We start from the raw sequence: 17,804 nt of genomic DNA, 5'->3' as shown, positions 1-17,804 counted from the left end.
AAACCACAAAATGAGTAACACAAAACAAATCTGACTATATTCCTATAAATTAACATTTAAAGCCATTTCTATGTACAGAATACAAATTCTAACTTTGCTTTGCTGACCTGCATTATGTTGCTACTTGGAAACAACATAATGAGCATGAATTATTTTGTTTCCTTTTAAACCTTTAATTCTAAAGAATTATTGAGCAATATATGTGCATGTTATACAAAGTTAACATCTATCACAGTATGGAAGAAAAAAAAAAACAATAAATGCAAAGTATTAGAATCTTATCTTGTAACAAAAAATGTTTAACCCTGAATTTATGTGTAGCAATAAAATCTCAAACAAGATTTTCTACCAACCTAAACTCCTTAAGATGATTTGGTTGAAAATTCCATCATTTAAAGACGTTTACAAAAGGGTTAATTTAAATTTTGACAAAAGACCATCAAAATTATATATTATTGTATAAACAAGGAATGAATTTTCTGTAAAATCAACTTGTTGTCTTGTAGTTCAATAAAACAGCCCCAAAACCTGTATTGATACATGGACTCTTATCGTATTTTAATATGTCATAAAAAGGACAACATTTTCCAATTCCTCCTGCATTCTATTTAAGATCTGAAACCAAGGCTTCAAGCTACATGTCACTGTGTAATAGTTTCGGACCAAAGTTTAGCGCAGAGATTCAACATTTTTCTAATCAGGGTTTCCTCCGAATATTCCAACCCCATTTTTCACATTGGACATTTAGGATGGAGTGTGGGTTCAGAGCAATTACATAAAAAAAATTTGGAATCTGCCACCACCGTAAGATAGCTTACCAGCGGGCAAATTTAAATTTGCCCACTGGTAAGCTATGTTATATCGACTTATTATACCTGCACGAAACTGATACGAAAATTATTTATTTTCTCAAAAATAGCAAGTATTATATTCATTGTCTTTAATCTGCTGAAAGACTAAACGAAACTCAGCATAAATGAAACTTGACCTGGTACTCGCCCTTTGTGTTGATAGTTACATGACTTCACAACTTTTAAATGACATCGGCAGTCCAATAGTCACGTGGTTTCAATAACAAACTCCTTTTTAATGTCGTTGTACAAAACTTCAATTATATTAAATGAAAGTCTGACACCTTTTGTAAAAACCAGAAAGAACATCCAATTCTCAACATATTTTGAGAACAACTACAAGAAACTTGGCCAGTCTGATTCATCAGATTAGCCTGGCTCCCTGCTTTGTATGCTCCCTCCATGAGAGCACATGTCAACGTCATAGTCATATGATACAACAAAACTCCTGAAGTAGGTCTCGGAATAAATATAGAGAATTTTGTGCTCTTTTGTTTTTGTATTTTTATTGCAACCAGTATACAACTTTCATTTAATATTTTTTTGGACAATATTTGAAAATGAGGGTTGTGAAATTGTGTGTGCTTGTGTGACTAGCAATTGAAATCGTTTGTACCAGCTCAAATTTCATCAATGCATTAGTTTTATCGTCTTTCAGCAGATTAAAGATATGATTTTCCTATCGATTTTATGCAGGTATAACTCGATTTAACAACATACAAGTTTGCTAGCCCATCTGCTAAACAGCTATGCTTTAACACCATCATGTTCTGCTAGACTGGTTTTCATACCTTCCATTCAAAAAAAAAATATGGATATCAAGCTGTCTCTGAAACAAAAAGTCTACTAGACGAATCTAATCCACTGAGTGTTTGGATTGTCTCAAATATATTTAAGCCAAGCACCCAAATGATCCAAACTGCAACCTCCTAATATTCTGGTTAGAACTTGATAAATGTAACTTTAGGATCAGTTCAGTTATGGCTCAATTACATAATTGTTTTGGGCATCAAGTTGTAGAGGAAAATTCCCTCATTTTTCCTGACTTGCATAAATATTTGCTAAATTCAAGGACTTTTCATGGTCAGGAAAAACTTGTCATTTCTCCTGACTTTTTCCCTATTTCCGGATGCATGGGAACCCTGTATCTATCACCAATACAATGGACTACCAATTCAATGTTTCTTTAAAGTTCACTGAAATTTCAAAAATCATAGTGAAGAATACTGAACTACACATAAATAATAAGGATGATGCAAGAAACAAGTTTTTAAGGCTGTCAGATTTGTGCAACCTAATCCAGCAATCTGATTAAAATTAGATCTCCTCTGTCCTACATGAAGATCTGATGACGACCGCTTAGGAATCATGTTTTGGTGACCTTTGAATTAGCCAATAGATATGCAGCTTTCAAAACTCTGAAAGTGAATCAAATCATTCTGTACACATTGATGCTCTTCATCCACACTTCACACTGTCCCAGTCTCCAAAACAAGAAGATACACGATTTCATCAGATTGAGAAAATTACCGATTATAGTAATAACATAGGTTACTAGAACAAGATCCCTATGTGGTCACTGTCAGATCTTCATGTATAACAAACTGAAGATCTGATTTTAATCAGATTGCCTACTCCAGCAAACTCGATGACCAATTCATTGTGTAAACCACAACTTCTGTCGAGATACCTGAAGTTGCAACCATGTACTTTTCATAAGAAATCAAATCATATCCAAATTTTTAACAACTATCAAAATTTAAAGTCACTTTCAACTCAATGTCATACTGTTGCATAACTAGAATGGACTAAACAACAGTGCGAGTTGCAACAATTATTTCTTTCACAGGTGAAGAGCTTACAATAGCGATATCCTGTACAGTTGTGAAGTTGTCAACTATGGGGAAGAAACTGAGAAATATTCCGATAATGAAGCTGTTAAACTCTAAATTTTGTTACATGCAAAATGTTTGATACATTTTTACATATAATAAAATTGGTGTGACAAGTAGTTCATGTCCCTGAAACCTTTCAGGTAGGAAACGCAAGGAAAACAATTAAGTCAAGTATTCTCTAACGACAGCTACCAGCTGGTGATGCCACATGGAGACATCAGCAGCACTGATAGTGGCACTTAGCACAATCTGTTATTATTACAACAGTTTGTGTGTATTCCCTTAATACACATGTGGACCTATGTACTCCCTCTGTACCAACTGCCGACACATGTGCATTACTGATAACTGATAAGTTGGGAGAGAAAAAAACCTGTTGCCCCAAGCAAGCACATGGTTTCACTCAATTAAATTATTACACCTGTAAAGAAAGCACATGGTACTTTTCCCAGGGAAATAAAAGTACGCAAGCTCTTTAATGCATTGCTATACATAAAAACATTTATAGTGATATGAACTAATTTGTTTGAGAGTGGGCTGGATCCATGTCTTAAAGGGGAAAATAACAAAGAAAATGCGTGGGTAACGACGACTCTTCATAAATTGTAAATTAAATCACAGAACAACGTGCAAAAGGATAGCAAAAAGAATTCATTTAGGCAATGCAATGAGATATTACAAATGACTTTAAGAACGATGAAACCAAATAAAAATTTCATAAATTCTGATAAATGTCTACTGGTTGTTTCATAGTAGCGACTACTCAACTACCACTGTTCTCGATAATTTAAAAATAGCCTCTACTGTTAGTGTCATTTGTATTATTAGAGAAAGGTGTCATTAAAATACACAATAATAAATTCATTGTTTGTGTTCATTATATTTTCCCCATGAAATCGGTACTATTTTCTAAAACGGAAATTTCATTACTATCCTGTAAATTTACAATTTTTAAATCAAGTTAAATATTTACCTCAAAACCTGGTATATCAAAGAATTCGCTGGCACCTTCAAAATAGTGCATGGTTATTTCATCAATGTTGCCAACAGCCTTTATAATGCACTTAAATATTCCAAAAACCCTTTCAAACCAAAACAGCATCAATATGAAGCGAATCAACAAATCCACATTATTGGGACAGAATACACTTCCAGTGTCAAGAGTTCTTTCAATGCAATGGTATTTAATGTCAGAAATATTAACTTTCCAAAGTTAAAACTGTCTCCTTGTGCAAAAAATATTTTAAAATGTACTTCAATTAGCTTAGCAACAAGTTTATTTCTGTCCTTGGTCAACTCGAGATGATTCCCATTGGTGAGAAACCTTGTCAGTATCACATTCTAAACATGTAACTAACACCACATGTGCAATATTATTATACATTTATCGGAAAAGGGAAGTGGACTAATGCAATTAGCATCAAGCGTGTCCCCCTCTTCCTGTTTATTCTGTCACCTGCCAAAAATATAGCAACTCCCAAAGCCTCAAAAATGAATCCCTCGTGTTCATCGGTGCAATGTGAATTAACTGAACTAATATGCGGTTATGTACAGGAGGAATAGGTAGGATTACTCCAGTGTAAATACCAGTGCATGGCCAGCCTTTTGTATGGAATTAAGCATGATTACCATAGATTATTATGGTAATCAAGGTAGTAAAGAATTAATATTTCCCCAAAACGATTTTCCCCCTTGAATAAACCAACTGAGGTGATGTAATAAAAAATGTATAAAACAAAAATTTCTAGTTAAAACAAATTTACACAATATTCAATAGTATTAACTCAACTCATGCGATCTAGTGTGTATATGTAAATTGGGAATGCTACAAGTTTTCATGTCTTATTTTCTTATCCCTAAACTTAGCATTTGGTACTTGGTAAAACTATCCCACCACCACCACCCCAAAAAAATTAAAAAACTTATAAACATGTGATCATCTTGAACACTATAAATCCCTTCTTATTCCATTTTCTTTTTTTGTCCGTCGTTAGTTTCACGAATCACTTGGAAACAAAGTTCACGTATCACAAGTTATTTTCATCAATTCCTTTAAGAATCCAGCTTCTGCTCCTTTAGAATTCACACACAATTTTAACAAGATACAAACAAATGTGTATATAAAAGCTATTTTGCTTCACAAAGTGTCCCACTCAATCAAAATACTTCCCGTACACTAATATATGTCTACATTCTTATCCATTCCTGGCCTACGGTGAGCTGCACCTAGTAGTGTCATTGAAAACTAAAAAAAAATCAAAGACATGTTATTTACGCGGGGAGAGCCGTTTTCTCCCATAGTTTGAAACTGAAGCCATCTTCTCAAAGAAAAATCAATTCTGCCAGTAAAAATAATTTAATTACATTTTGTACAATTTATACTGCTTCCACCATAAAATGGGTTAATATCCAGGACTTGTATGATTGCAGTCATGGGTGAAAGGGATTTTGCCTATACCTCTCTCCCCTTACTAATCCCATTGTCATGCCCTCGGGGTGAACAAAAAAGGCTGGGGAAAAGAAAGGCCATCTGTTGCACGGTGGGCTTGCTTGGAATTATTAGTGGGGTTCAGCAAGGGGCAAATTCTAAGCTATTATCAGCCAGTGTGCCACAAATAGTTTCCTTGATGCATATCAAGCCTGACTCGATACAATTTCTACTCAACTATCAGTTTCTATTCAATTGTCAATTTCTACTCATTTTTACTCAACTGACTTTTTTCCTATATATTTTCCATTAGTTACTGAACAATTTGTGGAGATAAAATGGTGTGCTGAAGTAGATATGTTGTGGGTAATGTTAGTGTTGGTGTTACTACAATCGTTGTTGAAGTTTTGTGGTACAAAAATGATGATAACAATTGTGTTAATGATAGTCGATGTGATGGTAATGTTTGTGAAGCAAATTCGCGATAATGCAAGTTATAGATCACGAAATGGAAGCAACGTCAGCAGTAGCTACACACATGGCCGAAGGCCAGGGTAGGCAACGAGGACAAAATTTCGAGGCCCACAACGGTCTGGGGCCCACCACCGTCACAAATTATAATTCATACTGGAGAATTTTTCCTATGGGCCCACAAATATTGCCAGCAGCCGCAGTAGCATATTTCAACGGTAAAGAATAGTGGTATAAAATTTACATATTTGAACCAGCTCTGATGTGTGCACCACAATATACTGATCTATAATGGTCCCTACCTGGAGCCCACGTAACAGTGGCAACAGATTGCTTGAATCTGATTTGGCTGACACAATTTCTGTTTACATAGTTGATTTATTTAGCCAGTGTATGTGTGTCTGTCTCTCTCTCTCTCTCTCTCAGGTATAATAGAACCACAATAATAGCCCCCACACCCCTTCTGTTGTGTATTGTACATTATTACGTGCAAAAGACCTACTTGCGCACAATCTGATGATATCTGCTAGATTTCTGACCCTCATTTAATGATGGATTTGTATGTATGAACAACCAGATACATGTATTTGGGTAAAAGATTTGCACGAAATCATGAACGATCGCTAGAGCTGTGCAGGTATGGTGTACTCTCTCCTTGCTCACAAGTCCAACTGCAACTTACCTAGACCCTGATCTGCTGTGAAGCAAACCGCCGTCAGACCAAGGTCTGTGTTGTTTGTTCTACTGAATGCTCACAACAAACTGCAAGACCTAAATCTGCCGGCGTATTATGCAACATCAGATCTGAGTGTGCTGTTTCAAGCTGAATCTGACTCGTAACCATGGGGTAATATGGCTTACACAAACTGTGTAGAACATTAGATGCCGATTTTGTAGTCTCTGCAAATGTATGCAAAACATCGAACTTGAAAGCTAATTCACTGGTTGAAATTTAGGAAAAATTCAGTACAAAGGTACAAAAATGTTGCTGATATGTAAGCACAATACACGTGTCTTTCAGGAGCTAATTACCCGTTGGAAGCATTAACTAAGTAGTTTTTAGGTCTGTTTGTTGGGTGGGGGGGGGATTGGTTTGGCACTGTTTTTTGGCACAAGATAGGTTATACATGGTGGCCAGCATATCTATCGGGGAAGAACCACCCATATTCGAGAAGCAGCTGGTAAGTTTTCTCGCATGTCCACGTTGGCTGAGCCGACAGTCAAAGCCATGTGATTGGTCTGTAAAGGCGGTTGCCTTGGATCACTCAGCCTCCTAAGGCCCCAAAGAATCAAGTGAAAACTAGTAACTTTTATTTTGGCCCCAAATCACCCACCAACACCTTGGGTGGATTACTGTAATGAAGAAGTGTTCACAAAGAAAGGAAGACCAAACAAAAGAAGAAAAAACTAAAGTGACAAAAAGAAAGATTGTTTTGTTGATCTTAACAACACTTTTAACACAATATTAACTACAACATGCCAAGAAAACGTGAACTAAGTGCCTTACTCAAGATTATGGCGAGGCAACTGACCTGGATAGGAACTGAATGTGTGACCCATGGATTGCAAGTCTAATGCTCTACCAACTGAGGTACCAATGTTCCCCATAAAAAGAAAGTTGTTATTTAATAAGTTTGTCTTTGCAACAGTGGAAATAAATGTCCCTCAGTTACACAGCTGTATACAATTTCCTGTCATTATATTTTTTACTGGTTTTGCTCATTCAAAATCAGAAATATGGTCATATGAATCAACGTACTTGGACAGTACTACAAATGTTTCACAACCATAAATCAGCTGTGTGTTGATGTGTTTGCATAGCTGTTACACAATTATGACTTTCAAACCTGAAACTCAGTAAAAAGAAACCGCCTACCGAAACCAAAAGATATTTCTGGTCCTGACATTTTTATTTCTTTCATTTCAACACACATCAACTCGGTATACAAGAACTTCTCTTTTCTGAAAATTGGTCAAAAATATTATTTTTACAATAAAATATACCTAATGACAACATAACCTTATCAAAGCATGAGGCCAATTAATGTCTAAAGATACAAACAGTAAATAAAATACTTGAAATCCATGCAGCTGCAATGAAAACCTAATCATCACCAATATTTATGATATAAATGAATTTGCTATTGGTGTTTTTTTTACTAGAAACCTTCATTCTCCTAAGGGCTGTAGTCGCTTGCCCTGGGAAAACACTAACTCACAGTGTTCTCCCCCAAGGCCGTTTACAGTTGTAGTCCCGATGCATACATTTTTAGATCAGTATGAGATGCTTTAGAACCTGCCAATATGCTTTATATTTCCAGGTATCCTTTAAAAATTAACCTGAAAATAAAATTTCTGTTACCTTATTCCAAGCTTATCACTCAAATTACACCTGTACTTAACACTTCTTTGGGATGTAATTCAGATACTCATGATAATTACTCACTCGCTGAGCTGTTATCTTTTGTACTGTACCCGGCTTAACATGACCGTCAGTGTGACCTTTGAGTTAGTCTTTGCACTGACACAGGGATGAAAGACGGGTTTTTACACTGTATGGATTTCTATCCTTGGGTGGGAATCATTGAATCAGATGGCATGTCTTCCATATTGCCACATTATGGCTCAGATCAACTTTGTTACCAATGGATGGAAATGAGGGGGTGGGTGGATGTACTGCACACATTTGGGGGGAAGGCAATGTTTCAATCCATTATTTTAATTTTTATAGTAAAGGCATAGGGTGATAAATTATCTTTTAATAAATATAGGACTTTGCCTTTCATGTGAAAGTGATGAAAGGAAGAATTAATTTATTTAAAATCAAATACTAAAGTGTACATCAATGCGGTCATGTACGTGCCGGTCTTAAAATTAAATAAAACATTGTTTCAAATTTAATATGTGTATATTTTTACCAAAGTCTTTTCATTTCAGTTTGTTTACATGTAGTAGATTTACTTTGCATCTTTGTTGTCATCAAAAAACTTCCTAACAAAAATATTCAATCACAACAGACTTTTACATTCATGAAATTATGAAATTCAATCTGGTTTACACTGAACAACACTTCCTGGATAGTTTCATCTAAAAATGTCCATGCATTTTAACACTGATTTTGTTGCTTGTATTCCTACAGCAGTTATATAATGATCTTACCAAGTAATAGTGATTGAAAGAGAAAGCAAAATAAACTGAATTATCACTATTAAAAGATATGTGAAAATTCTAAACATTGACACCTCAAATAATCCATAAAACATGTCTGTATGACTTGTACTTTAATGAGTTCTAACAAAAACCTGATTTATGTTGGGGGCAAAAAGGGAATACCATATATCTACTTCTGCCTATGTGGTTTGAGCCTCCGCCTTGGATGCAGAAGGTCATGGGTTTAAACCCTGGCAAACTCCTATAAAAGACTTGTAAAAATGGTACCAGCAGCTGCCTTGCTTAGGCGCTCGGCATTAAGAGGTTAGTATTGGGACTGGTTAGTCTGGTTTTAGGATAATGTGACTGGGTGGGACATGATGCTACATGTATGCAGCATGATATCCCAGTGCTAGACATCACTATACACTGCCGCACTGCAGACATCGTAGTGATATATTTCACTAAGACTTATTTTGTTCAGTTATCATCTTGATAATACATGTTTTGGAAAACATTTTGTGATGCTGCCTATCGCTTATCCCTATGCCATCAAATATTTCTGTGGAGATCTGTCTTAAAGTCAAGCTCTGCTCCAAGATGTGAAATAAGGCTGTTGAGTGGTTAAGCGAGATACAAAAAGCGTGTGTACTTACCGAACCCTTGGGCCTCTTTCCTGATGGACCACTGGGCCTTCTCACTGAAAAACAAGAAAGGGATACAGTATAAATACACAGCAAGTAATAAAGATGCATGCACCAACCAAATTTGGATAGGAATAAAAAGTCCATATTCCTCTTTCGTTCTTTGCAAAAGGTAAACTTTTAATTTTATAAAAACTACAAAGCAATTTACTTGATGGAAAAGGAGAAAGCTGGTATTATTAGAAGTAATTTACTTCAAGGAGGAGGGAAATTCTGGCAATCAAAGCAATTTACTTGATGGAAAAGGAGAAAGCTGGCATTATTAAAAGTAATTTACTTCAAAGAGGAGGGAAATTCTGGCAATCAAAGCAATTTACTCAACAGAAAAAAAGAAAGGCTGGTAATGTTCAACGCAATCTACTTGAGTGGAAAGGCAGGTAAACTTAAACTTTTCAGCTACAGTACTTCCTACACAATAAGGCCTGCACAATAAGGCAGTCCCTTTCATAAAATAAGGCACAGCCATGATCCCATTTCATTAATTACAGCCCCAATGCTGCCATTTATCACAAATTTCACATTTTTCCAATATAGCTTTGCAAGAAAGGAAATGTTCTATTAACAAAAGTTATCAACATAAACGGTTCTTTGAAATATTCAATACATTAGGTTGAAACAACTTTCATATATTCAGTTCAGAATTAAGATGTGCCACCCTTTACTCAGTCAACAAAATTGCTCATAATTCTGTTCTTTTTTGGTTGTGCTCCGAAAAAATAGTGATGTGATACATTTTACAACTTCTATTAGTGACTGATTCGAGAGGGAATGAAGAGAGGCAAACCTGCTTTTTTTTAAGTGATCTGACAAGAGAAAGAGTGCATTAAACAAAAATAAGACTCACATGAATATTGGTGATGCGCTGAAATAATATGAAGGCAAAGTTTGGCTGAAGACAATCTGACATAGTGTGGTTCTGGCATTTTATGTTTACAATGGTGATGTTACCTTGTTTTCCTTGTGATCTTGTGTTCCAGCCTTCAAATGAAACCAGCTGACCAAATGATGTAGCCAATCAACATCAAATTAATTTGTACATATATGAAAAATTGCAGGATTTCTTAGTTTGAGAGAGAAATGACAAGGCTCAAAATGTGATGAAATGTTGATACGATCTGGTTTTATTAGAACACAACGATGTTTAGGACCAATATCTTTCAAGTCTCAGTATTCTTCAGATGTTCTGGATAGGTGACATTATTGCATGTGATGGCAGCAATGGAGTTTAAGAATATTTATAAAACACTTTAATATACGGCAACCTTACCTTTTCAACAGTCCACTTTTCTGTCGCACATGCCCTTTTGAGCGCACGCGACGTAAATCAAAGTCCACTTTTACAAACATCATTATAGTGATACAGTGCTCTTATAATATCAGCCTGATTGTTTTTTGTTGGGATTTTTTTTTATTATAGTTTTTAGTTTAATACCATTTCAACACACTGTAGGCTGTATATGGTGGCCAGTATATTTAGTGCAGGAAGAACATAGGTAGACCTCAGAAAGAACCACCAACTTTTGATTTTTCTTTTTCTTTCTTATATTATTTTATTTTATAGTTTAATGCCATTTTCAGCACACTGCAGGAAGAACACAGGTGGACATCAGGAACAACCACCAGAAGCTTCTGGTAAGCTTTTGCAATGCCTGTACTGATCAAGTAGAGACTCAAACTCAGATCTGTAAAGGCAAGCAGCTTATACCACTCAGCCACCTGGGTCCCCACCTACCTGCCTGATGGCACAGACAAATGATGCCTAGTATCAGCAGATCAAGCCTGAAGACCATTCTTGATAAGATCCTCATTAATTCATGTAGTATGAAAACAAGGCTGAGCTAGGCAATTCAGCAAACAAACCATAAAATAATATATATGATCATTAACTACAATGCAATTTGACTCTCAAGATACCACCGCTCATAAAAACATGAAAAGAGAAGAACAAACAAAACAATGTGCATTCTGCTATGTAGCTTACTGATTTTCGTCATACATTCATCTCCTTTACATGCCTCTTGTCCATATCATTTATATGTTCTTGACTGTATGTACAGTAGCGAACCTGCCATCTTAAGAGGAATGAAAATCTGGATGCCAAAGGGAGAAAAATCAGGATCAGTGTTTGCAACCATATATTTACAAAACTTTTATGTAAAATAATGTGTATCTCTGAGAAACATCTGCTAGTCATACCATGAAAATATATCACTTTTCCATTACCATCTATTATGCTGATATTTAGTGTTGATTCAATTAACACACCCAATATTAGAATGAAAAAATGAAAATGGAAAAATGTAGATTTTCAAGGTATGAATCACTATTTTATTCTCTTTGAATGAGGCACAGTCATTGTGAATCAGAAGTATGTTTTTGCATTTTTAAAAATCATGATTTTGGGGTTTTAAAAATGTGAAAAGCTGAATTTTCAGATTAAAAATAAATAAATTGGGCTAAGTGGCAGGTTTGATAATATTCTGTTAATTTTTTAACTGCATGTTTCTTAAATTTTCCTAGAAGTTCATCAGATGAACATGCAATAAATATCTTATCTTCAGTAATTTAGCAAACCATGAAATCCCCCAAAATTTGTATGTCTTGAAACACCACACACACACCACCAGCCAATTTATAGTATTTGGCAAGTACAGTACTCCCAAAATGTAATAAACTTATTGTGACTGTTTAATTTTAATTTTCCCTAACTATAATAAAACTTGATGGAACTTTTGAACCCTTTACCTCATGCAAGCGCCTTTGGACGCCTCTACTCCATTCTCATGCAAGCGCCTTTGGACGCCTCTACACCATTCACATGGAAGCGTCTTTCAATGCCTGCAGTAAACATCAGACATTCTGAGTGGGTTTTGTAGTGCCACCTTCAGGGAATAACCCCTATTAGATACTACATTTATTGGTGTGAATGACCATTACGTCAGATCACATGGTCGCTATTTAAAGCAACTGGGTCATATTCTCCACTCTCCAAAATGGAGGTCGCAGATTTCGTTCAGTACTTACTTGAGTTTTCATGATTAGAATCGTAACTGTGAAAGCTTCAATAAGTGTCTGCATGTGTGTGATTTGGACTTTTAATGTCATTTTAACAATTTTTCAGTCATATGGCTATGATGTATGCAGTGTGGCAGTTCATAAAGATGTCTAGCACTGAGGCATCATGCCGCAGACATGTAGCATGATGTCCCACACCATCAGGATATCCTGACACCAGGCTGACCAGTCCTAACACTAACCTCTTAATGCTGAGCGCCAAGCAAGGCAGCTGTTAGTACCATTTTTGTTAAGTCTTTGGTATGACTCAGCCGGGGATCGATGTAGGCAGCAATTAATTTTTATAAATTATCAAATGAGAAATGGCAGCTACGGTTGGTCACATGGCTTCACTGGCTTGATGGTGAAGGAGTTCTCTCAAGATTATAAAGCACGCAAAAAATTCTTCAGTGAAAAATAATTATACAGCTATAATGATCGTATTATACTCTTAAATCTTTCTATACATAATATATGTGTACTAAAAAATGTAAAATGGTTCAAATTGATGTTAAACATAACATATACTACACTGCTTAACAGTTAACAGGCAGGCCTATGTCTATGGAGTCGAACTGGTAACAGGTGTTCTACTTATAGTGAACTGCACTGGGTAACTTTGCTACATGTATATCAAAGGGCTAAAAAGCCAAACTCTTTATGAGGAAAAGGGTTAATTCAGCAAGTACAGAATCCACCAATTTTAAGAAACTCGCTGTGACTGTTTAATTTGGCAATTACATTAATTGCTGCAGCATCCAAAGAAACGTTCATTTGATAACATGTTAGCTGTAGAAAGGTTCCAATAAAGTTATGAATTTTCTGTTAAATATTTATTAATTATACATTTGTAAGGTCCACTATGCATAGAACTATTGTTGAGAGGATGAAACCATTTTATTTGTTTGGGCTGAAGAAGTAAACTACATTTGTCTCAAATAATGGTGATTATAAATGTTGCATGTGTATTAGCTCTGGAGGTACCTGTTGTTTTTGTTTTGTTTTATTTTTAATTTCTGTGGTGGTTTTGTCATGTTTGATGCCATTTACATAACAGCTAGTACTGTCAAACCTGTCTACAGCAGCCACCCATGGGAAAAGCAAAACCAGACAGTGGACTTCTAAAGGCTCTCAAATTTGGTTCATGACAATCTTATGAACTATGAATTCATTAGCATTATTATTAGTAGTAGTAGTAGTATCCTTATCCTTATTCTGCATGCATTATTTTTATTAGCAGTATTAGTATGCTATGAAGATACATGTATTTAGCAAAAAGAAAATTAACAAAATTTAATATAAAAAAAAAGTTTCACACAAGGACTTTTAATCCTCACTTAGATTTTTTGACTTGCCAATGACATGGTGTTACCTCTCTCATGTAGAGAAATAACTATATATACTGATTCTGCATGTCATATACATCTCCGTTACGGATCACTGCCATCTCACCTCTGTCTGTGTAGGTTCGAGTCTCGGATTCAGCCAATGTGGGTATGTGAGAAAGCTTGCCAGTAGCTTTTCAAGAGTCGGTGGTTCTTTCCGGGGTTTTCCCGGATTCTTCCTCCACCATTAATACTGGCCGCCATGTATAGCCTATCGTGTGCTGAAAAATGGCATTAAACCCTACAACAACAACAACTCTCATATACATATACAAATACCTTTATCTTATTATCAGTAGAAAAGGCTCCTAAATACAATTACTAATTGACAACTTGTCTGCAATTCTGAAACACATAGCTGACATTTTATCATTGCAGTTAATATAATTTGGCAAGAAAATAGTGTTCACACTTTAAACAATTGATGGATTAACTCATTAACTGCTGGCACTGCGTTCATGCTGCAGGAGGTAGTAGCCTAACTCTGTAGTGTCAAGGTCATGTATAATACACTAAAGTGGGTGGTATTATAGAAAGGTAGACAGATGTAGCTCTACAATGATACCAAATAATCTGGACATTCTAGTTGCACTACAAAATACACAGAGAAAAACCTATGTTTTTGGACCTGGTTTTTTTTACCCAAAATTGTCCTGTGATTGGATTTGTATATGGATTTTACACTTTTTGGTCTCGGATCTAAGGCAGACTAGTCTGAACTGCACAAAGACAGGTGAAACTTTGCAAAAAGTAGGATACGGTGGGCATTTGGAATAAAGAGTGGTCTTAATAAGAAAATGATGGGTCCGTTAAGCAAATAAACCCAAAAAGAACTCTTACCCTTCTGCTCATGCATGAGCAAAATAACCAATGGAAAATGATGTTTCTAACACAACTAGGCATTAGGCTAATGGGAAACCTCGAGGAAGTCAATGTATTAGAATGTGTTCAGAAATAGCTCCAAAATGCGTTTCCTACTTGCATTTCAGGCAAAAATGACAAAAACCTCCATGGGTTAATGAGTTAAGCAGTTGCTCAAACTCACTTAGATCAAAAGACAGTCCGTTTTCATTTGCAACCTTTGATGATTAGGTAAGATAGCATCCTGGGGCTATTGTTAGTAGCACCAACACTGACCCTTCCTGCCCCATGTTAAATATATTGACATTTATGCTTGATTGTAAGATCAGAATTGCCTATCAAAAGTTGGAATTTGCGGTGGTGGCATAGAGTAGCCATTTACCAGCAGAGCTGACAAACTTAAACGATGTTAAAGTGAGTCATACTTGCAAGAATCGATTGGAAAATGAATTATTTTCTGAGAAATTGCAAGCATTATAATCCCTATGTATTTACTCTACTAACAGACATGCCAAAATTACAGTGATGATGAAATTTGACCTAGTACTCGCAATTTGCATTTCTAGTCACATGACCATACATATGTTGCAACCTACATGTCAACAACATCAGAGGTCCAATCATCACCCAGAGAGGGTGGGGGCATTCAAGAAGGGGACCAATGTATAGTGATTATGTTTTGTACACCTGTGGTTTAATATCAATTGAAAATTACTCTTTTCCAGGTAATAAAATCTCTTCATATGCTTTTTAATACAAGTAAACCACTAATATTTGATTTCATGGATGCATGTGCCAATTGATTCTCACAAATGATAAGCAGAATTTATATTTGGCATAGGTCTGGCCAAAAGCAGGCTTTGAAATCACTCAAGCATGCAAAATATGTTAACAACAACCAAATTTTGGTATGGTTCAGAAACTTTTCCTGAGATGCATCCACATACCAATTTTCATAAGTATAGATGAAATAGAGTCTGCAATATTGAGGGGGTAATGAAATATTGAGAGAGTAATGAATGGTGAATACAGTATTTGGCCATTAATGTTTCAGGTTTATACTCGGCTACCACACCTAAGGATTTTATGCAAACAGCAGATTTTTCACAGACTATACGGCTTTTGGCAGAATAAACAGTTTTTAATTTTTTTTATTTATTTTTTTAAAAACTGTGATGTTTCTTTTCAACTTCCCAAATATCATAAAATTTCATATAATTCTTAAAACAAGGTAAAATAATCAGCTTCTAAATAAATCATATATTACTCATCTTACCTCTCATGGACTCTTCTAACGAGGGTCTCTTACTGTTAAAGTAATATGGTGACACTTGTTTTTCTGGTGTTAAAGAGTTTGGTGACATGGTCATATTACTTCCCATCATGCCCTGAAACAAAACAAAACAAAATGCAATGAGTCTGTTTGACATAATGTGTAAGCATTATTTCTGAAATTTACACTGGCATAAGCATTCAACACTGGATGGATTAGATTATTTTTTTTCTTTTGATATACACTATAACCCATTTTCTAACAAACTACTGAAGACTCCTGACATCTGTTTGCTTAATTTGATCTAAAACTTTACAGATTCTACTTAAAGATGGACCCAGAACTAGTCCCTTGTTATTTGAGGAAAGCAGTTGGCTGGTTGATTTGTTGGTTGGTGGGTGATTGCAACATGTCAGTGACGATTTAGTACCAAGCCAGTGGGAGTCTAATACCTTGACACTCCATGACTCTGGCTGTCCTTCAGAAAAAATGGATTTGTTAAATCAGAGTAACTACTTCATCCTAAAAGTGACATCCATCTTTGAAAAAATCCAAATATGTTCTGCTTGCCTAAAATACAGCTTTACAAAGAATTACACAAAAAATCCCATTTTCCCTTGCCATTTCACGTAACAAAATGGTCAAAGGTTTCAGACCAGAATTGGATTAGTCCTTCATTCTGGATCTTTAAAATTTTAAAGAAGGGCTTTATGATGTCCTTGGACTGGGTACTACGAAGAGGAGAATATGTAGGAATGCACCAACAGCAGATAATGCGTTACTGCTATCATATCCCATTTTTCCTTTGTTGTGTCATATATAATCCTGGGAAATGCAAGTGATTATCTTGTAATGGAGTGACAAAGTGTAATAGTGAAAGATTATATTTTTTTTAAAAAAAATGAATAATCAATATACTGTACTCACAGAATCACATCACTACCTGCACAACTAAATTATGGTCATTAGCTACTATTTTGTCCTAACTGCAGATAATGGAAATACATATAGCCTGCTTGCATCTTCCTGGAGAATGTCTTTGCACAAGTGTCAGCCATCGAAAATATGGTCAAATGTTGACATTAGTGGCATCTTAGGCTACTTCCATCAATGGACAGAATAACATCTTAGCCATGGGACAAGTGTGTAAAAGTACTTCACGACCATGGAACCCAGGTAGCACAGTGGGATAAGTGGTTGCTTGGCAGCTCTGCAATCTCAAGTATGAATCTCATTGATATCTTAAATATGCAAGGCTTTAATATAGGCATGTGCAGCTTCCTGGATGCAGGTCAGATATGCACTTTTTTAAGCCTGAGATATAAACAGATGGATCAAACGAGATTTCGGGCCAGTTCTAGCATGCGGATTGCTGCCTGCTTTACAACTTGACCGTGATATGCTTCGTAAAATGTTCAATCTTTTCAGGCTTTTAGTGTCTAGTGCAATGATCGTGAAGATCAAGTGTGACGTCATTAATCAGACAATGCTCAATGTCACCAAATCCTTTAGAATCATACATGCAGACATGATTTTGGTCTTCCATTAAAAAACCAAGCTGAAAAATTTTTAAGGGGGGGGGGCCTCCAGGGTCTTCAGGGGCAGTGCCCCCGATACGAGGCCAAAAATGCATTTTACACTCATAAAAAACTGCTCCTGGTGCAACTTATGATTATAAAATAAACCAAAATAATCTTTTGAAAAACTAATAAATTTACCAAAACTGGTTAAC

The 17,804-nt window shown here is 35.7% G+C and overlaps 1 protein-coding gene across 11 annotated transcripts in view; it reads right to left on the bottom strand.

Annotated features, from left to right (window-relative positions):
* LOC149794377 (transcription factor 12-like) overlaps positions 1-17,804 on the bottom strand; it is a 205,701-nt gene that overhangs the window by 93,317 nt on the left and 94,580 nt on the right. For all 11 annotated transcript variants that reach the window (XM_089968559.1, XM_089968557.1, XM_089968553.1 and 8 more), the window contains 2 exons: positions 16,076-16,187; positions 9,452-9,495 (listed from right to left, as the gene is read on the bottom strand). In XM_089968559.1, the coding sequence (XP_089824685.1) occupies positions 9,452-9,495; positions 16,076-16,187 (156 nt within the window). The remainder of the gene's footprint in view (positions 1-9,451; positions 9,496-16,075; positions 16,188-17,804) is intronic.

This window comes from Sinohyriopsis cumingii, chromosome 8, assembly GCF_028554795.1.
Source record: "Sinohyriopsis cumingii isolate HCF-2022 chromosome 8, ASM2855479v2, whole genome shotgun sequence".
In the NCBI taxonomy this organism is placed as follows: Eukaryota; Metazoa; Mollusca; class Bivalvia; order Unionida; family Unionidae; genus Sinohyriopsis; species Sinohyriopsis cumingii.
The sequence above is the reverse complement of the archived record's forward strand: the minus strand, read 5'-3'. Positions and strand labels throughout refer to the sequence as shown.